The sequence below is a fragment of the Desmodus rotundus genome, chromosome 6 (genome assembly GCF_022682495.2).
Source record: "Desmodus rotundus isolate HL8 chromosome 6, HLdesRot8A.1, whole genome shotgun sequence".
Lineage (NCBI taxonomy): Eukaryota > Metazoa > Chordata > Mammalia > Chiroptera > Phyllostomidae > Desmodus > Desmodus rotundus.
The window spans coordinates 32427435-32449341 of NC_071392.1; the positions used below are offsets into that span (position 1 = coordinate 32427435).

Here is a 21907-nt window from a genome sequence, read left to right on the forward strand (position 1 = left end):
ATCCTTTTTATATATTACTGGATTCAAGAAGAAATTCTGGGTGATGGATATATGAGAATGTAGACAAAAGACAAGGTCTTAGCTAAAGAGAGGCATGTGTAGGTCATCAGCTCATAGTTGCTACTTTAACTCATGAAATAATAAAATCACATTGAACATAGTGCTCATTAGAGAAAAGAAGACCCCTTTCCTGTCCCAAAATTCCCTAATATTTAAAAAAGAAACCAGCACAAGAAAAAAGAGAAAAAGCTTCCTACTTGGAAAATCCAGTATCACAGAGGACAATGATTCAACCACTTACGAACTGCTAAAAGTTTTGGTAAGTTAAGAAGGAGAGGTGTCTATTTGATCTGGCAAATAGAGGCCATTGATTAACTTTATAAGAATATTTTCAGCTAAATAGGAATTATAGAAACCAAATCGAAGTGGTATGAAAAAGAGAATGAAAAGTAAAAAAGTAAAAACAGAAATACTTTCAAGAATAATGTAAATCATAAAAATAATTGTGGAAAACAATCAGACCAGTAATAGACTACACCAAGTTCATCAATACCTTAACAGTACTATTGCAGTAAACCACGGATATTTATACCGCATTGTAGTTCAGCAGAACAAGTAGCTACGGTTCCTTCAGGGCAAAACTAAACGCAAGTTTTACGTCAAGATAATTTGTACTTTTAAAAATGTAGTAAAGGGAAAGCTATTAATACTAAAAGTTCCGAAACTGAACTTCAAAGTTCTCACTAATAAGAGAAGACATTTTATTATCTTGGAGGAGAACTACTATGTCTCCTTCCCACGCCTGAGTATGCAGCAGGGTGGTCTTATCTGACTTACCAGGACTTCGTATGACTGCAAGAGGTGCTGAATTTTAGACTTCAGTTACACGCTCCAAGAAGAGATATACGCATATAATTTAGACACTCAGCATATTCAGGGGTGCATAATATTTAAGCAGCTATGGACATCACACAAACGCAAAAGCAAAGACAAAAGGAAATGCCTACCTTCCCTGATAGCTGTAAAAGGTGTACCTTCTTCTTCCTGCAGCCTGATCACCTTCAGGGCCACCAGCTTCCCATTAACCCTGGAAGAAACAACAGAGAAAATGAGAAGCAAATCCATGAAAATCCGTTCCTGTTATGGTTCTAATTTTCTTCATTACAATTTATATTTTTGCACCAAAAATTTCAGTGACTCAATTATGCCGCCACAACAAGATTAATTTCAGTAAGTCTGGGAATTCTGTATCATCCTCATAAATATTCACACTTTAAATACTCACATATTAAATATTCACTTGCATAGCCCAAAAATTAACTGAAGTTTTTCTGTGATTCACTCAATGTTCCTTCCAGAATGAAACTAGTGCTTATCAAAATCATGTTCTGTCAATTATTCTCAGATTAATTAAAATCAAGAAGTCAAATTAATGTTCTTTGTTTCTCCAATAGCACCTTTGTTTCTTCTTCTGAAATGTCTTCATCTTAAGTCCTAAACTGAGGTCATTCAACCCTCAAGGACAGAAGCTTGGTACTCAGCTTCCTCTCTTCCCTCTTCCCTCCCCTCCCCTCCCTTCCCTTCCCACCTCCCTTCCTCTCTCTCCTCTTCTTTTTACCCTCTCTTTCCTCCCTTTTTCACAATTATTTTCTTACTAGAGTGTCCTAAAACTATATTTGGTCTGACTGTATTTTATAATACAGTGTATCATCAAAATAAAAGTTATGAATAGTTTACTGGTACAAGGTTACACAAGACCTATCCAAAGCAGATGGTCCTTCCAGATGCATTCTAAATGTGTGTCGGCTCTAATTAAAAGTAAGAATGTGCTAGGCAGACAACTTTTTATCCGGTTGCTTCTGTTAACAAAGACATGTCCACCTCTCATTAGTCTTCTCACTGAGTACTCTCTACCTTTACTGGGCCTAGAAGCACATTTTGTTAATTAAAATAGGTAAAACATGCACCCATGAAGAATTCTGTAAAAGATATAAGATAGCATTTGATGAAAAGTAAATCTCCCTGCCACACCCTCCCTCAGCTCCCCACCTCCCATCCTCTGAGGTCACCACTTGCCATGGTTCATACTAACATACACACAAACACACATGCACACAGGGTGGGCAAAGTAGGGTTACAGTGGTTCGTATGGGAAGTAATACGAGAAGAATACAAGAATAAACTCTGTTTTGCACACTTAAACTGTAAACCTACTTCTGCCCACCGTATACATATACACACACAAACACACACATATACATGGAATACATACACATGTACATATATACAAATGGCAGTATTCCATCAGAGTACACTGCATATGGTTTTCATCACTTAACACTTATTTTGGCAACTGCCTCTTAAATTCATAGGCACACTCTCAATTTTTGCTACCAAGACAATAATGCAATAAATATTTCTGGACATGTCATTTCAACTATGTAAAAATGTGTCTGTAAATTCCTAAAAGTGAAATTGCAAGATCAAAATGTACGTGCCTTTCTAAATTCTCATTCTGACAAATATTGGGAAATTATCCTACACAGCCTGCACCAATTACACTTCCTGGAGTGAACGACGCGAGCCCCCGTTCCCCCTTCACTTGTACTGCGCCAATTCAATAGATGAAAAACGGTTTTTCTTTGCTCTTTGAATTGCAGCCAAAGTTATGGAACTTTGCAAAGGAAACTGAGTCTGAAATAAAGAATCTGAATGTCTCTTTTTTAAGAACTGAATCCACTTGGTCTGTTTTTGCTCAAAAAACGGCCGCAGACATGAAACTTGAAAGGCCAAGGAATGTATCACAGCCCAACCATCCTAGTGGCCTTCCTCATTAAAGTCCTTGCTGAAATGCATTACTGGTTAGAGTAATCAAATAAGGATATCTGATTATAAGGCTCACAATGTGCCATCTACATTGTGTTTACTTTTCCTTGTGTTTCAGCTGGAGGGTCAGACCTGCTGCCTTTCTGCCCTGCAATTCCCCACTCTGAATACATTACTTAAATATTCTAATCCTGATTGCGCTGTCGGTACCCAGGTGCAGGCAGAACATTAATATGCACACGGGGTTCAGCTGGAGACTGTACCTGTGCTCTTCACTGTGTCCTTTACGACGCAGGGAGACCGACCTCTGGCGGGGCCAGAGGCCCGGATGCAGTCACTGCTGACATCTGCACCGGTTTTTCCCAGCCAAGTTGAGCTCATCACTAGCTCCCTGAGGAGGCAGTAACTGATTCCAGGAACTGCTGGGAATTTTCCCTTCATTTACTGATATTTTCCCCTCACCCATAAACACACACACACACACACACACACACAACCTTCTTGCCACAAAGCTTTCCCATTTCCCTTGAGACTGTTAATGTATATGTACCATGAACTGAGTCCCAGGATACAGGGAATTCATGTTTTTCAAAGGTTATATACTTAAAACACTCTCCAGACCAGGAAGCTATGATGGTCTTGTAACACACTGAAAGGAGATGAACCTTCCCCAAACTCACTTTTTACATGCAACCAGAAATGGAACACCTTCAAATAATCTCAGAGACTGATGGGCATGACTTTTGTTGTGAAAAAAATTTCTGAACATATTTACTATGATAACTGTGTAAAAGAACAAGAGCCAGGTTAATGGGATTCTGATTCTGAAGCATAATTCCCCATGAATTAAACCTTCAAGTACTAATTTCTTAGTTACGATAATTGTAACAGTTAGAGACACTGAGACTTCGTTTATATCATATGAAATTAACATTTCCTTAGACTAGACTATTAGCTCCAGGAGCAAAGGGACTTTTTCTGTTTTGTTAACTCTTATGTGCCCAGTGCCTAAAACTGCTTTCTATAGACTCTCAAAATATTTTATTGAAAGAATATTAATAATGTTAATATACTGACATTTCCTTCCTTATACCTGCAAGATAACTCAAGAATAAAGAACCTTACTCAACATCACTAATCGTCAGGGAAATACGAATCTAAAACCACATGAGCTATCACCTCACACCTGCCAGAACAGCTGTCATAAAGAAGACAAGAGCCAAAGGGCGCTGGAGAGGACGTGGTGAAAAAGGGACCTTCAGACACTGTTAGTGGGAATGCGAACTGGTCCAACCACTGTGGAAAACAACATGGAGGTTCCTCAAAAATTCAAAATAGATCTACCATGTGATTTAGCAATCTCCACTTCTGGGTACATACCCAGAGGAAATGAAAGGACTTTGACAAGATATATGCACTCTCACATTTATTATAGCAGTACTCACCATAGCCAAGACATAGAAACAACCCAAATGCCCATCAACAACGAATGGATAAAAAAGAAGTGGTACACATACACAATAGAATATTATTCAGCCACGAGAAAGAAAGATATCCTCCCACTTGTGAAAACACAGATGGACCTGGAACATATTATGCTAAGTGAGATAAGTCACAGAAACACAAGTACTGAATAATATCACTTCTGTAAAATCTAAAAAAGTTAAACATATAAAAAAAGACAGTAAAACAGTAGTGACCAGGGTATTGGGGGCATGAGGGGCGGTGATAGATAACAGCAGTGGGTTTTATGGGCATGCGCTTGTAATGAGTAGCATACAAGCCATAGAGATCTACTGCACAGTGTAATGAACATAGATGGTAACCTGTTCATGTGGTAAATATCCCTACATCGGCCATCATATTGCAACAGATAAATGTATCAAAGTAACGTGTTGTACATCCACAATGATGCAACGTTACAGGTCAAATTCCTTCAGTTAAAAAAATACTGCTTTCAAAAATGTCAGAAATCTCAAATTTTTATAAAGCATTCACATCTTTCATGTTTGGTTCAAATACTTTATTTTTTCAAATTAAAGATGCAGTTTCTTTGTTTTAGATGCATGCAGATAAATTTTTCATTTCCTTGAAGTTTTATAATTTAGAATGCCTTGTTAATTAACCTTTTTGCATCTAACAGACTTGTTTCAAAACTCTCATTCTCCTTTAATAATATGAGTCCGGGTCCCTGTATCTTCCTCTTCTCCGACTGCTTCACTGGTTTCCCATTAACAATCATACTGATTACCAAGTTGCTCTTTAACCTAACAGTCTTTGTGACTTTCTCTTTTCTTAATTAGTTTTCTCTACATGTCTAGACATTCACCAACTACTGAATCACTCAGTTCTAAAATCCAGTGAAAACGTTAAGTCACTGGCTCCATTTTGGAAAAGATACTTTTGAAAACAACATTATGAATATTCTAACATTCAATCTTTGGTGCATATATTTTTAGTATGCATACTTGTGGTGCATAAAACTTTAGTATGGACTGAAATAATTGAAATTCTGAGTTACTACTCTAACAAAGTGTCAGTTTTTAAAGACAGCTGTTATTCTATGAAAAACAAACTAAACATTGTATCTAGTAATTACCTGTGGGTTTAAACTATTTTATTAAAGATTCAAAACATACACTTCAAACACTGATTTAAGTTCTTTAGAATAATTACAAAATTCAAATTGAATCAATAAATTAGAGCTGTTTACAAGAAAACATTGGTGATTCCTCTTTACCAAGTCTTATTAATTAAATCAAAAGCTAATGAACAGAAGGCAATCAAGTCTTGATTGGCAATGGAGACATAAATCAGGTAAATAATGTGATTAAAAATAAATGCTTTAAATTATGCTAATATTACCACATAACATTCTGTTGTAGATAATTGTCAAGTTAGTGTCTACTTGCTCTAAACTACATAGGGAGCCGTTTTAATTTCAAAGATTCTTCTCTATTCTCTAATTCTTCGGACAACTACCCTTCCCAGCTTGGTCTCACTGTGAAGCTCAGGTCAGGCCCAAGGATGAGTGACTCACTACTCTAGTTGCCCATCCACGTGGACAAGCTGTCGAGTGCAGCAGGAGGACAGGCTGGGGGAATGCCCACGCCTGCACAGAGCTATCCATGCACAGAGACACGGGGACACTGGATTGTCCCCGCAGAGCCACGCTGGAGTGGACCCAGCTTTCCAAGTGGTTCTAATCACAAATGCAGATCCCTGCCAACTTCAGAACTCTACCCACAGTTCTGTGTGCCCCAAGTTTGTAAATAATACAATTCTCCTGTGACAGTGAAGTTTTTAATATGAATAGCCTATTCATTTTTTCACGCATTCCTTCATTTGTTCAGTCAACATTTTGTAAAACATACAATGGAAAATGCCTCAGTTAGCTCAGGGTGCATTTTCCGGGTTCAAAAGGCGATGCACAAAGAGAATTTCATTACAGGCAAGCAACTCTCACAGGAAAGACTGAAGATTTTCCATTTTATTAGTTACCTGAAATTAATAGGGTAAGTTAGAATAATAAAACAAAATTACAAATATTATCCAGGTCATCTTTGAAAATAGTGTCCATGTGCTAACACCTAGAAGAAATTATATCTAGAGGATATAAAGGAAATTAAGGCAATATACCTGAAAGAAATTTAATATACTCTGGGAAATTTAATATATTCTCCCTCACTCTTCCATTATGATTTTGCCTCAAGAGAAACTGCTAAGGAAAATAATACTGCGTTCAGGCAGATACAATGCTTTTGTTTCCTTACTGTGCTGGCTTAGAAGCAATAGAAGAAAATGTAGATTATTACTAGGTGAGTTACAATAACAAGACGGAGTATATCAAGGACAATATTTTGGGCGAAATTTGTAAGTTTTTGGCAAAGTCATTAAAATATTTTAAAGGTTTTACTAATAGCACTTCTGTTAAGATGCTGACAATGCTGTATAACCTACATATTCAAAAAATTAAAAACTAAGTATTCATGGCCTTGCTGTCACTAAACTCAATTGTTATTCACATGTGAATGAGAAATCATTTCAGTACTATTTAACCTTTGCTATTCTGAAATATTCTCACGGTGCTATCTACTATACTTTATTCTCAAAAAAATAAATATGACTTTCAAGGTAAGTTGTCAGTAATTACACCTCATCCTAATCATTATCAAAATACTATAGAGAGGAGTAAAAGAAGATTAATGCTATTTCTGTTAAATTTTTTAACAAAACCCAAAGATTAATATGAGAATAGTGTAATGGCCCTTTATTAGGAGGTGCCCAGCAGTACAAAGAGTCTGAAGACTTAGCACAATGAGAAAAGGGTTTGCTCAAACAACTGTCACATAAAAGAAATGACAACCACTGAAGCAGAACTCCCCATTCTCAATGCCTTCAATGTACACACGCATAATACTTTGACACATAAACTTAGAGTGACATCGTGATGTTCATAGGAGAACACAGAATTGTGTACATTTCAACAATTTTAAACCAGCCAACTTTGCACCTTTCCAAAAATAAAATCTGTCAACAAAGATTTGAGAGTTCTTGCTACCTTGCAGATAAAAAGGTCCTTTCTGGCCTGATTGTCTATCTTGGTTCTCTCACTGCCTGGAAATGAGTGGATCCCCCAAAAGACTCTGATGGAACTCAAATTCCCCTAAAACACCCCCCAAGTGATTTAGTTCTTCATTACACTGAGCCAAAATTTGCTTCCTGTAACTTGTACTCTCTGATTCAACTTCTGACTCCAGTTTAGTCCAAAGACTAAATTAAACTAAATGTTATTCTACAAGACAGACTTTCAGTTAATTAAATGTGAATATCCTGCCTCTCATCCAACAAATATTCATTGAGAGATGAAGATTCTGTGCTTGGAATTACGAAGGAACGACACAGACATGGTCCCTGCCTATACATCTCACCAAGGAGACAGGCATCAGGCCCATCACTACAGCAGTAGCTGAAACACATCAAAGGGCGGCAGGAGGCTCCCACTCATCAAAGATGGGACCATTTGAGCATCACTAAAATAATGATACCCATGAGAGAAAGGTATCAAATATGCTTAAGTCCATAAGTTTATAATGAACTTAAACTCATCAGCCCTGGATGAAATGGCTCAGTGGTTGAGTGCTGGCCTGCAAATCAAAGGGTCGCTGGTTCTATTCCCAGTCAGGGCTCATGCCTGGGTTGCAGGCTAGGCCCCCAGTAGGAGGTGTGTGAGAGGCAACCACACATTGATGTTTCTCTTCCTCTCTTTCTCCCTCCCTTCCCCTCTGTCTAAAAATAAATAAAATCTTTTAAAAAAAAAACCTCATCAGTTATATTTGAAGGGTCCTATGGAATCATCTCATTAGTTTAAAAACTATTAATATAGAGAATATATAAAGCATTTACCTTTCCTGTCATATATTTTCACATCTCACTGTAACCAGGTTGTTGACACGTGAAAGTTTCTCTTTACAAATGCATTGCATGTAAGAAGTGAAGAAGAAATGATAGACTTTGAATAAGACCATTTTGCTAACCACAATCATTTAATAGATTAGTAAAAATCGCCGAAACCACCAAAAAAGAAACCCTGTCAGATATTATGTGCCTCTTGATGGAAGCACACATCCCCCTCCAGAATAAATCTAAATCAAATCTGACCGAGTCTATATCTATTTATGTATTTTAAAGACATAGGGGAAATGTTAAATAACATCATTGGGATACATCATAAAACTCCAAACAGCAGGTGATTCTTCACACAGGAGAAATGAATGTGCCTCTTAACAAATACATTTCATGAAAAATGGGAGGGGAATCCATAAGTTAGAAGAGAGATATCAACTAATTGCGATGTACAAATCCAATTATATCTTTACTCCCACAGTGTATTTTGACAGTGGCTATATGTGTATTTGGTGATATAAAGGAACTGTTCAATGTTTTAGATGTGATAATGGTGTCGCAGTTAAGTGTTTTAAAATAGAGTTCTTATCTTTTAAAAAATAAACATATCATGAAATAACATCATCTTGCAGTTTGTTTCAAAATAATTGGGGGAAACAAATATAGATAAAACAATCGTATATGGGTTGTCAGTGTTTGAAATCAGGTGATGGGCTCATTGGGATTTATCATAAGTATGTTCTCTACCAATTTTCCATAACAAGTTCTATAAATTTTTAAAAGCACCTAATGTGAATTGGGATAAATGCAAGAAAAACTTTAATGTGCTATTAAAAATATAAAGAACCTATTTTAGATTAAATAGTTAAAGAAGGTTTCTCTGAAAATATGACATTTAAGTTGAAATAAGAAATAAGAGTAAGCAAAGAACATTCCCGGCAGATGAAACAATCTGTACAAAAGCCCAGAAGCAGAGAACACGATGTGGTAAACCAAAATGTGAACAAGAGTGGCTGGAGCTTCTTGGCCAGGAGTGGACTAGGGGTCCACCTAGAGACAGGGGCAGGAGAGGTCCTGATCATGGAGGTCCTGAAGGGCCACAAAAAGGACTGATAAAAAACCACCGGAGGACCTTAAGAAAGGTGATGATATGATTAAATTAAGCATCTGCAGCTCACTCACTGTGGCATAAAGAATGGCCTGAAGGACAGAGCAGTGGGAGCAGGCAGAGGTCAGGGAGCTGTCCCAGTGGTCTAGGAGACGGACAGTGGCCACAGTGAACCAGGGTTTGGGGGAGAGAGCCATGAGAAAAGGAAAGTGATATTCCGAAGGCAGAAGCAACATGCTGTAAGAATAAGTTGGGTCTGGTGTAGAGATAGGTGTAAAGGACGACTCCTGACTTCAGGTCGGGTTGGATGGAGGTACCATTTATCACTTAATATTTGAGAGTTGGAAAAAAACTAAAGAAGAGGAGATTTATACCAAGGGCACCAAGAGACCTGGGTGGGAGGCTCTAAGTCTGAGAACAGCCAAGTGGAGATGTGAAGGAAGCATTGGTATTTATGGCTTTGGCTCACAGTACAAAAATCTAGGCCAGGTATAAAAATTTGGGTTCCTTGGAAGACTTCAAGGGAAGTAATAACATCAAGAGAGAGCCAGTTTTCTGTTAAGGCAGGAGTGAAGAAAACAATCAGAAATAAGTAGAGAATATGCAACTTGTTGATCACAGAATACTGTTCTAGATCCAGAAAATAAGGAAAGAGTCGGAAGGAGGGTAAAAGGATGGCTCAGGAGGCACAGTGAGAAGTATGGGGGTGAGGTCCGAGAGACTGGCTGATGGGCAGTTTTATGCCTGGAGCAGTGCCTGGGTAACAGTGATGTGAGACAGAGGAGATTCCATGCTGGGAGTCTCTCAGCGGCAGGTGGAATAGGGGCTGCTGCCTGGCTGCTGCTCAGTGTGGCTGCCTGTGCGCATTAGACGAGGCCTGAGAAGGGATGGGTCACCCAACTGCCTACCTCTCTCATCAATCAGAACATAAGCAGGAACATTAACCTGCTGTGGGCAGTTAGACAGACATGAGCAGAGCAAGGAAGATGAGCCAGGCACAGAAGGTCACCAGGGAAGAAAGCCTTGGATGCCTAGCAATGGGCAAAATGGGGAAAACAAGGACCTCGACCCCAGGGTAACCTCCCCTCCCCTAGTATATCGCTGGGCATGTGGTTTAGACACTCTGACCTTTCACACAGCTAGTCATGCAGTTCTGACCCTCCCCAGACCTTTCTTCCTCTGGCATGCTAGTCATGGGTTAGACCCCCTTAGAGGGAGCCCTTAAGCATTAAGCCCCCGAGATAATGAGGTTCTGACTCACATCAGGTACATCTAGGCCTCAGTCATGTTTCAGCTCCAGGCCCAGAACATCAGCAAAACCAAAGGGACACCACGGCTGACATCAGGACCAGCTATATTGACTAATGACCCCCCTTGCACCAACCAATCAGTAGAAACCATGACCCTGAAAGGACACAGCTTGAAAGCTGATGAATATCTATTGAGATTGTCACGCAGCTTGTCTCCCTCTCAGAGGCACGCCCACACCTTTCCGTTTCCCCCACATCCCCACAAGGAAGGTTACCTTTACCCTTCTCTCTCCTGAGCTCCAAGGGCTCCTTTTCTTTGCCTCTGTAACTTGTTTCCTAATCCCATTTCTTCTACATCTCACTTCTTCTACCTCTGTGACTTTCTAAATAAACTTTCTCTTATAGTTTGAGTCTTCGCTCTGAATTCTCAGCAAGAACTCAAGTGCCAAGGTTGCTGAACCAAGGTCCAGTCTGACTCCACTGGTCTAACACCTGGTGCCGTTCTTGCCACCAACGTTTAGTCAACAAGCAGACACACAGTTTCCACGGTGTGCTGCTAGTCTAAAGAATTAAGGTTAGATAGGCATGACATAATTTTTTATGAACTCCTAGGGCCACTAATTTGCTTTCTAACTACTCAGAAATCAGCAGAACAATCATCTGTCCTAAAGTTTTCCATTGGAGGATGGGGAATAAGAAGGGCATGCAGAGGAACAGTCAAACCATTTCCCCTGGCTCTGGTTCACAGAATCCATCTTTTGTGAATATTTGGACATCTCAAGGCTGCTAATGCCTCTCCCATTTTTCATAGCTCCTCCAAGACTGACAGTGATGGGACAATCACAACTCCCAATTTGTTTAAAATCCTGTGAAGTGGTCTTCTCAGATCTTAAATCAGAACTCCTTAGAGGACCATAGTACTATTAAACTTCCTAAGACATAGGATAATTTAATTCACTCATACATTTGTTCCATACTTCAGTACTGGAAGCTACATCTCCTTGGTAGCAATGATGTAAGCAAAACAGAAGGCAAGTTATTTTACTTGTTCTCTATTACCTTTCTACCCAAGTAGTATCTTCTCTGTGTAAACTTCAAACCTAAGATTTTCCTAGATTTCCAATGCTTCCTCTCTTTCCATCACTGAGCCGAATTGTGCTACTTATCTGGTCTAATGTTTGTTTGGTTTTAAGAGACTTTTATCATCCATTTTGATACATTAACCTTCTGGAGTTTCAAGGCAATGGATTATACACTTCTTGATATCTTTCTGGAATACCTCCAGATGCAAGGAACCATCTGAGTAGAGCAAAAAGTCACATGCATACAGCCCTTGAGAAAATTACTCGCCAAGAAGAAATAAAACAGGATCAAACTAAAATGCATGAATAACATAGGTATCTTTATTTTCTTTTAAATAAGGCCAAGTTATCCAAGACAAAGAATGTTAACATATCGAGAGAAGGCACAAAGCACGGAAAGATGCTGGCAGCCCGCGGAAGTCACGGTAACTGGTTACACACACTCCTGGGAGGACGAGAGAAGGGCCGTGCTTGGTTCATGAGATGGAAGGGTTTCATAAAAAATAAACTGAATGTCTCTTATGAGGAGTTTTCACAGATCGATATGTCATATGGTGAGATTTGAAGCTTACTGTGTTGATTAGTTCTAAAGGTTTTTCTCTATAACTTACAACAGTTTATATCCTTAAATACACAACACCCTAAATATATAAGCACTCATATGCCCTAAAAACTAAGAAAAAAGGGATGGTGTAAAGACGAAGAAAAACAGAAGTTGGGATTTTTGTTTTCATTTCTCCCTTGTCCCACTTTCAAGCACACTTGTCTGGAGAAACCTATTACTCTGGTCCCTGAAAAGGCTGCATTTTACGTTTCCAGGGAAATCACGTTTTCTTCTTCTGAGGTCAAGCTGCCACTTCAGATAGATTTTTATCTTCAGTAGCTTTTTTCCCCATAGAAAATGCTTTACAAAAGCGAAAAAAGAATGGATGTACTTCTACATGATATTATTTTTTTTCCTATCTTAGGTTACTTATTACAATCCCCAACTTACAATGGTTCAACTTCCAATTTTTTGATTTTATGATACTGCAAAAGCGATACATTCAGTACAACTCATACTTCAAATGGTGAATTTTGATCTTTTCCCAGGCCAGTGATATGTGGTACAATAATTCTTTTCTGATGCTGTGAGGCAGCAGCGAGATGATTTTGCCCAACTACAGGCTAATATAAGTGTCCTAAGCACATTTAAATTACACTAGGTTAAGCTATGATGTTCACAGGCTAGGTGCATTAAATGCATTTTCAACTTTCAATAATTTTACTTATGATGAGTTTATCAGGATGTAATCCCATCATAAATTGAGAAGCATCTATATTTTCTGCCAAACAGTTAGATACTCTATCTCAAACTGTATCTAAAAATAAAAATCAAATACACTCATTCATAATTTTCTTTTTAAAACACCTAACTACGGCATCACAATCAGAGGGAGTCAACACGTGAGCTGGGATTAAAGAAAAGACAATAAAATCTGATGTTCAACCTTATAAGTATTTCAAGCTTCCCAGTTCAAAGATGTGTTTAAGGCATGATGGTCCCATTTCTCTCACAGAGTCATAAATGATCCCCTTTTTCTTGTAGAGACACACATGTTCGGTGTCATTAGAGAGAAGTCAAGCTTGAACTCTCAGGAAAAAAACATCTCCAAGAAGTTAAACGAGATGCACCAGAAAGCATACCTCACTGATTGACCGCGAGAATCTGAGCAGTCCCCAAATCCTCATTGCCAAGTACTGTTAACCACAGAGATCTTGCATTTTCCATTCAAACACAGTCATACAAAATTAAATGAAGTTTGCAACAGCAGGCCAAAACAATTAAAGCAGCCCTGGAGGGCCATTAAGTCAGGGGTATTCAGAGTTCAGACTGTTCTCAACCCAACTCTAATAAAGACACACATGTGCACACACACACTTCAAGTTTATTTTATAATCAGGACAGAAAGCTAGTATTTCCTTTTTGGGGTTTGGCTGTAAAAGCCCATGAAGAACCAAAAATAAAATTTTATAAATGTACAGTACCTTGATTAAAGGACCAGAACACATATCAAGTAAAGAATATTATGAGTAGTTTTCATGTTCTCCAATAAAAATATATTACTTTTATAATTATAGAAAATATGCCATTATTAAATATCTTTAAAATGTAATTAAAAAATATAAAGTAAGATCAAATTATTAAGTTTGATTTGTCTTTTATGACAAAAAGGATTGGAGAACAATGCTACAGCATCATGAAGTACTTAATCTAAAAGATAAAACACTAAGTAGACTGCTTTATGGATAAGCAATTAAGGGTTCGATTAAATGTATAAAGTTGAAAACAATATAAATATATTGTTGAAACACTGTTTTGTTGAAAACAATCTACCTACACATGTTCAAGATCAGGTTTTATATTGATCAGCTCTTTAGTAATATGTAAATTAATGTAAAATATAAAGAAAGACCGTCACAAAAGTTCTATATAATTGGTATGATAAGATCAATGCTAGCTCTGCTAGCATAGTAGGACTACTACTTCCGAAACCTAGCAGTAGAGCCAGAGTACATACGAGTTAGCCTAATTTGGAATGAAAAGTTTTATACACAGCCAATAATTTAGAATCAAGGCAGTTGTCTTTAGGACAGTAAGTCAAAAGGAGCACTTGTGTTGAATACCCCATTGTTAAAGTGCCTACAGTGTGGCAGGCCCCCGGCCAAGGACTTTATTTACACTGTCTCATTTAATCCCTGTAACACCCCTATGTGAGCCATACTATTATGATCTCCACTTTATTAAGAAAGGGAGGCACACGTCTAACAACCAGAAGTGGCAAGTCCACAATTTGGATCTAGGACGTCCAACTTGTAAGTTCTGCGTGTGGGAGCAATAATTAAAGTGTAAAGCACAGAAGAAAGGTGTGTGGTCCACACACTCACACTGGTCCTTCCTTCAGCAGAGGCGGTCTGCTTACACTCGTGATCAAATTTTTTACTACCAAAGCAGCATCACTGTTTTCTAGTAATATTTTACAAATTTCAAAGTAAATCAGTATATTTGACACTGGATTAATAAGTCTTATCCAATTATAAAAGAATATATATTTATGGGAGAATAGTTGAAAACGACAGAAAATTTTTATATCAGTAATATTCCCACTATTCAGAGGTAAATTCTTCAATACGTTTGTATCTCCTAGAGTTTTTTTATGTGTAGATTTTTATTAATGGCATTCTGCTTTTATATTTGGTTATTTACTTTTTTTCTTTCGGTTTAATAATATGCACATATCCTTTTAGTAGACGGACTGAAAGAAGAATCCAGGGAGCGTCAAGTTCAAACAATCTTGCACTTACCTTTTAAGGAAAATGGCCCCAGTACTTCCTTCTTTCCTTCTAAAAATGTCATGACTCCTACATTTTGACTTGTTGGCGAGACCAACCCCATTGGCCAGATAATAAAAGCCTGTGAGGGCCTGACGGTCACACGGGGGCAGGAGCTACCGGGCAGCCCCTCTGAGTGGCCTGGCTAGGATTCAGACTAATGGGTGTGCTCTATGCCCAGTGACAGAAAACAACCAATCAAATCGACTCCGGCGCAGATGCACTATAATCTGAGATACACAATCTTAGACTTGGAAGAACTGAAACCCACATATTCAAATGTCAGCTGAAGAACAAACTTCCTATGTCCCAAGTACAAATCTCTATTTCCTAAGACCATCTGTCAAAGTCCCTTCTCTTCACACTTAAAGAGCCTGATGAGAATGTTCCTAAACACTTTCCCCAATCAACACTTAATGTTTATTAGTTAAGCATCTATTAATAGTACTGTGACAGGTACTGAAGAATAAGATGTATAAAGTTGACCCTTGAATGACACGAATTTGAACTACACAGTCTTAAACAAACACATTTCAGTAACATTAAAATCTAGCTTAATAAGAAATTTAATTTCCATTCAGTGAGAAGACATAATGCAGCCACTTTGAGGAGGAACCATGTTGTGGGGCTTTCCCTTGTACTGAATGGTTTTCGTGGAGTCTGGCTTCAATAAACACTGCATGCTGTAGCTGCCTCCTGGGTTAGGCAAACAAGAACTAAACCAGCCAACGGCTACAGATAGGGGAGATCACATCAGCTTCCCTGTGAGAACAATTTCTTTAACTCAGAAATCACAAAAGTCAGCTTTCCCAAATGTTCCTCCTTTGTGTGTGTCAATCTTCCCAGTCATTAACAGAAAGCCTTCAGATATGACCTTCATTTAAGTTCAAAATGAGCATTGGAGGAGTAAAGTCACTGACTTCAGGGGCAACATTTACTCAAAAGCAGTTAGGTATTTGCTCAGTTTTAGTGGAAAAAGAGGAATGAATACAATGGCTATCGCTCTTCTCCGACGAAGCAGATGGGAAATCATCAGCAGCCATCCCACTGAGGAATTCTTCCATGACAGCACCATATACACAAATCCCGGTCCAGAAAATAAATGTGACTTCAGCTAGTGTAACAGTTACCTTATAATGAGTTTTTTAAAATGAGTACTTTATCCGTAAATTGGGTAGACTGCATACAAATATCTGAACTTTCTCTGTCAAATATCTGTACATATTTAGTCAGTAACTACCACTTTTCTTTTTCCTAAGATTTTATTTATACTCTTTTCTTATTAAAAATTGAATGTATCTAAAGATAAAATTACTATAAAACTAATAATCTGTGTCCATGGTAGATAAATAACTATGTCTGGTTATAACACATAGGATTACTTTTCTTTTTTTCCTTTTGTTTTTAAACACATAAATTTTTCAAGCAAATGCATTCCTTATTTTCCTAGCTTTACCACAATCTTAAAAATCCAGACCACTAATTAGTCAAGTGAAATTCAGACAATGAGTTTCAGAAAGTGAGAAAACAAGATTAATCATGTGTCAGATAAGCACGCAATCACTGTGCTACAAAACTTATTCATTTTGAGTGACTAAGGAGAAAGTATGGCTGAATTATAGAGGATATTTTTCAAAAACAGGGAGATCTACTTATCTTGACAGATGGAATGGCTCCAATTCTGAAGCACAGTAAGAAAATGACAGATGAGAGGTTGAGACACCCAAGTTCTCACGGCTGCTCCGTTACTACTCAGGTGTATAAACTTAGCCCATCGTTCAACCTGTCAACTCTGTGTTTTCTTCTTCATATGTATATGTGGGTATGTGTATGTTGATGCATTATGTAAATATATGTAACACAATAGAAAGTTTTTGAAAGTAGCAAGTGAAATATATATGTATATATACACACACATATATATATAACTGTAAAGACTGACTATTAAGTGGCTCCTAATATTGTCCCTATTTACAGATCTGACCATGTTAGCTTTCAACAGTTACATTTCTGATGAAGCATCATCCACACAATCATTTTTATTAGACAAAATAAGCTTAAATACATTTGTTCTTCCCAGGTCTTATTAGTTAAATAAGACTTTTTTTTTTTTTAAACAGGTAAGTCAATGGTAAATTACCTCAGGTAACATCAAACACCACAAAAGTGATTTATAAATTAAGTCATCTAAAAGTTTGTGTGAATAAGTACATACAAACAATATAAATACAAATACATAAGGAATTGGCTAAAAATAAGAACAAAGACTGTGAAAAACTTGGCAAGGCTTTCTAACAGCTTAACAGATAGAGATAATCATTTTTTCCTCTTAATTTAAATTTGAAGGCTTAATTACATTCACAGCCAATGGTGGGCATATACTTTGGGGGGGGGGGGCCTTGGCGCTCAAGAGTGCTGAGTTCCTGACTTACTCAAAAACCTATTTCAAAGAATTTTACTTTTTAACGTACTGTTCTCTCTATCATATTAGAGGTTAGTCCCTCCATCACTTACGAGAAGGATGAAAGGGCTGTAAAGGTGTTGGCAGATCAGGAGTCATGTTTGCCATGTGAGTGGAATACAAAGGTAGTGAGAGAAATGGGTGCCATCAAGTCCTGGGCTGAGACGCACAATGAAAAGGCAGCCATGGAATGAAAACCTTGTCCGAAGTAAACACATGCGACAGAAGGGAAATCGGAGCAGCAAGTGTTCTATTGCATTCAGGCACCTACTCTAGGGAAAGCCGCAAAGCACTGGGGTGAAAATTGGGGGGGGGACACCTGTGATGTCACTGTGCGGTTGCCTAGAACAGCAGAGAATGTGGGTGACAAATAGCTAAAGGGAAATTACGACACTGGCACATAGGAAATATGAGAATCGTGGGAGAAACTAGCTATGTACCCAAGAGTCAATTACTGACAAAAGGGTAGAGAATAGGTTTTAATTTCAAATTTCAAATTTTTTCCCCAAAAAGAAAGGAAATAAAAATTATAACTCAGCTCTCTAGTTGGAATTGTCTGGGCCTGAACCTTGGCTCTGCCACTTAGCTGTGTGATCACGGGCAAGCTGCCCAAACTTAATGGGCCTCAGTCTCTCAGTCTGTAAAATGGGAAACAGTCTTCTTTCAAAGATGTTTCTAGGCCTGTTATTAGAAACAAACAAAAAAGAGTAATCGCTGCTATTCATTGACAATGTACTATACGCAAGACAACGCCCTGAACACTCCCAACATATCCATTCACATATATTCCTCACAGCTGTATGAAATCAATTAGCCCTGTTTTTACAGGTGAAAAAAATGAAGCTTAACTCAGTGTTCAATAAATATCCACTTTATTTCATAACCCTAAATTGCAAGAGAAAGGTGGCACCATAAAAAGAGTCACAAAAATTGGCATTATCATCTAAAAATCACAACTAGTATCAACAGCGTAGCAGGGGCCAAGAAGGGACACCAATGTTCTACCCCACAGGTGGCAAACACAAGGCCTGTGGGCCGACTCCAGCCCTCCACCTTGTTTATCTGGCCCGGCACCCTGTTTTTACCCAGCGTCAGTGCCGAGCTCCTTGCCCCTAGTTGAGGAGTAATACATGTATACAGTCCTAATATTACATTCAGCCCTTTGAAGGCAACCAAGAGGCTGATGTGGCCCCTGGTGAAAATGAGTTTGACACCCCATTTCCACACAGAGTTCAATGAGGTAACTGAATTTTTAAAGAACACAAATAGAGAGAGAAGAGAGATTTCAGAAGGATAATATTCGTACAGATCTAAGCCCTAACTGAGATGAAACTGGCAATAAAGACAGCTATTTTGGATCCATACATTATCAGAACAAGAAAAGGGGAGCCCAATTATCTGTGATGTATGAAATCTGTTCAAGTGACAGAGGAAACAGAGCTGTTCAGATTTCTAAATCAAGATCGTATCCTCCAAGTGTTTTCCTTAATCATTTTCTCTCTCCCTTTTTAACTGACTCTTTTGTTATAATCTATGTCACACTCACTTCTTTCCCATTTACTTTTAAAGTAAAACAAACAAACAAACAAAAATGCTTCTCTCCCTTCTTCTTGATCTTTCGGTCCCTGCCTCCATTCTCAAAGCAATAGCTTGCACTTCAGTCTCCATTTCCAACCTCCCTTTCTCTCTCTCTTCAACCCAAAGTAAGCAGGTCACTTTCCCCACCGATCCTCCACACACATTCTTAGGAAAAACCTGCCTAATTGCAAATGTAATGGACTCTTCAGGGATTCGTCTGATTTGACCTTGCTGAAAACGTGACCTCATCATCCACAGTCTTCTGCCACTCTCTTCCCTCCTTGGTACTCGCCTGGTTCTCTCCTTACCTCTCCAGCAATTCCTCTCATCTTCTTTGGTTCTTCCTTTGTCCAATTTGAAATGCTTGTGTTCTGTTATTTCATCTCTTCTATTTCCCTCAGAGATGAGATATATTCCATGTTAATTTAAAAATCCTCTATGCTTTACTTTGGGCACAGTCCCAGGGGCCCTCGACCCTCCAGAGCTTAACCTGAAACGCTCCCTGGAACAAGAAGTGAAACTTAGTTAAACCTAGTCCATTGTCTTCCCATTAGGAACTCAGCTTCCTCTGGGATCCCCAGTAGGGCTCCTTTGTAAGGTTTATTTGGTTTCTCCTTATCTCCACTTCCCTTGTTCTTTGTCCTAAGCGGTTTCATCAGAGGCACAACAGAAGCCTTTGGTTCCTTTTCTGCTTCCTCAAGGGCTTTTTCATCTGTCTGTACCTGTGCTGGCTGCTAAGCTGCTTCCAAATTCTCTCTTGTCTCACCCATCAGGCCAATTAGGAATGACTTCTATCTTCTCTGTTGAGTTACAACAGGGCTTTCAACTGTTAACCAAAGTACCTAGTGTTTATAATTTTCCACAACTCAGGCAATGCTGGTGGATCTGGGGGCCATTGATTTAAATCCTTGAAAACAGAGACAATTAAAAACACAGCAATCCCAAGGAGTCCATTTTGAACTGGAGGTAGAATTATCTTTTAAATTTGCAAAGAATTTGTTTATACAGGGGAAAAGATGTCTGTTTTCTTGAATCGATCATTAAGCATGAAAAATGTCTCATGCCTGAAATCCTTAAAATAATTTCCTTCCTGAGATTTTCTTTAAAATTTTTATTGTTATTCAGTTACAGCTGTCTGCCTTCTCTCCCCATCCCTCCACTCCACCCCAGCCAATCCCACCTCCCTCCCCCACCTCCACCCTCCCCCTTGATTTTGTCCACGTGTCCTTTATAGTAGTTCCTGAAAACCCCTCTCCCCACTATCCCCTCCCCACTCCCCTCTGGCTATTGTTAGATTGTTCTTAGCTTCAATGTCTCTGGTTACATTTTGTTTGCTTTTTTCTTTTGTTGATTATGTTCCAGTTAAAGGTGAGATCATAAGCTCAGATATTTTTCTGGCTAGAAGGCGGAGTTTGTTTTATCTTTTCCACTTTCAGATTTAACTGACACAAGTATGTGTCACTCTTGAGCCCAATGACGAGACAACAAACAAGAGCCTGAAGATGAACTCCTCAACAACCCAAGAATGCTTAGGGAAAGAATCAGACCAAACCCAACTCTTTTTTGTTTCTGATCCTGTACCAGGATCTCATATTCCTCAACACGTTAACAGTGTCCACAACCCAATCTGGTACTCGACTACTCTATGCCGTCAGTAGTCCTAGATTTTTCAGCAACATGCCATCTCTCCATGGCGATCATTGTTCCTGCTGGTACAGTATACCTCTTTTGTATGCATCAATGCTAAACAGACTCTAAGTATTTGCCTAAAACTCACTGACGTTGTAACCTGTTAGCTTAGAGCTCTCATAGCACCTGGTTTCACCCAAGCCCCAGTTTACTCATTAACTCCTGCTTCAAATTTCCATCATTTCCACTACCTGAAATTACTCTGAGCCTATCACTGATGCTATGAGTAGCAAGGGATCTAGGAAGTCAGTATGTTAACATCTATCTTGCTTGTAACTGTTTTTTGTTCATTGTATTTGTCCTTTTCTGCCCTCTTTTTCTGCCTCCTCTGATTTATTTCCAACTAATCTAAATCCCCTTTCAAATAACACTATAGTGCTTCATGTGTAGCACAAATACCTTATCACAGACTATTCTCAATTCCAATCACCATCCCTTGTGACACTGCCATCATTCATTTCACTTATCAATATACTATAATATCCCAATACACTGTCACTATTATTGTTTTTAAAAAAACAGTTTGCTTTCAGATCACCTAATAAAAATAAAAGATTAATTTTACTTTCATTTATTCCTTCTCTGACATTTTTCTTTACGTTGATCCAAGTTTCTAAACTATATAAATTTCCTTTTGCCTGAAGAACTCCTCTTGGCATTTCTTACAGGGCAAGTCTACTAGCAGTGGGTTCCCTTGGTTGGGTTGGTTTGGTCTTGTTTTTTTCTGAGAAAGTTTTTATTTCTCTTTACTTTTGAAGGATATTTATTAATATAGAGTTCTAGATTGGTGATTTTTAAAAGTATTTTCTTTAAGTATTCCACTTCACACTCTTCTTGCTTGCTTGGTTTCTGATGAAAAGTATGATGTAATTTTTTTGTTATTAACTTTTTTATTGGGGTGACACTATTTAACAGAATTATACAGGTTTCAGGTGCACAGTTCCATAACACATTGTCTGCACACTGTATTGTGTGTTCACCACCCCAGTCAGTCTCCTTCCATCACCATTTACTTCCCCCATACCCTCTTCCACACACCCCACCCCCAACGGACACTCCCATTGTTGTCTGTGTCCATATATTTTTATCCTTGTTCCTTTCCAGGTGAAGTATTTCTTCCCCTAGCTTCATCTCT

At 38.4% G+C, this 21907-nt stretch overlaps 1 protein-coding gene across 5 annotated transcripts in view; it reads right to left on the reverse strand.

Moving 5' to 3' along the window:
• Window positions 1-21907, reverse strand: part of CDK14 (cyclin dependent kinase 14) — a 537492-nt gene that overhangs the window by 365107 nt on the left and 150478 nt on the right. For all 5 annotated transcript variants that reach the window (XM_024577248.4, XM_045185274.3, XM_045185273.3 and 2 more), the window contains one exon: window positions 1008-1087. In XM_024577248.4, coding sequence (XP_024433016.2) covers window positions 1008-1087 — 80 coding nt within the window. The remainder of the gene's footprint in view (window positions 1-1007; window positions 1088-21907) is intronic.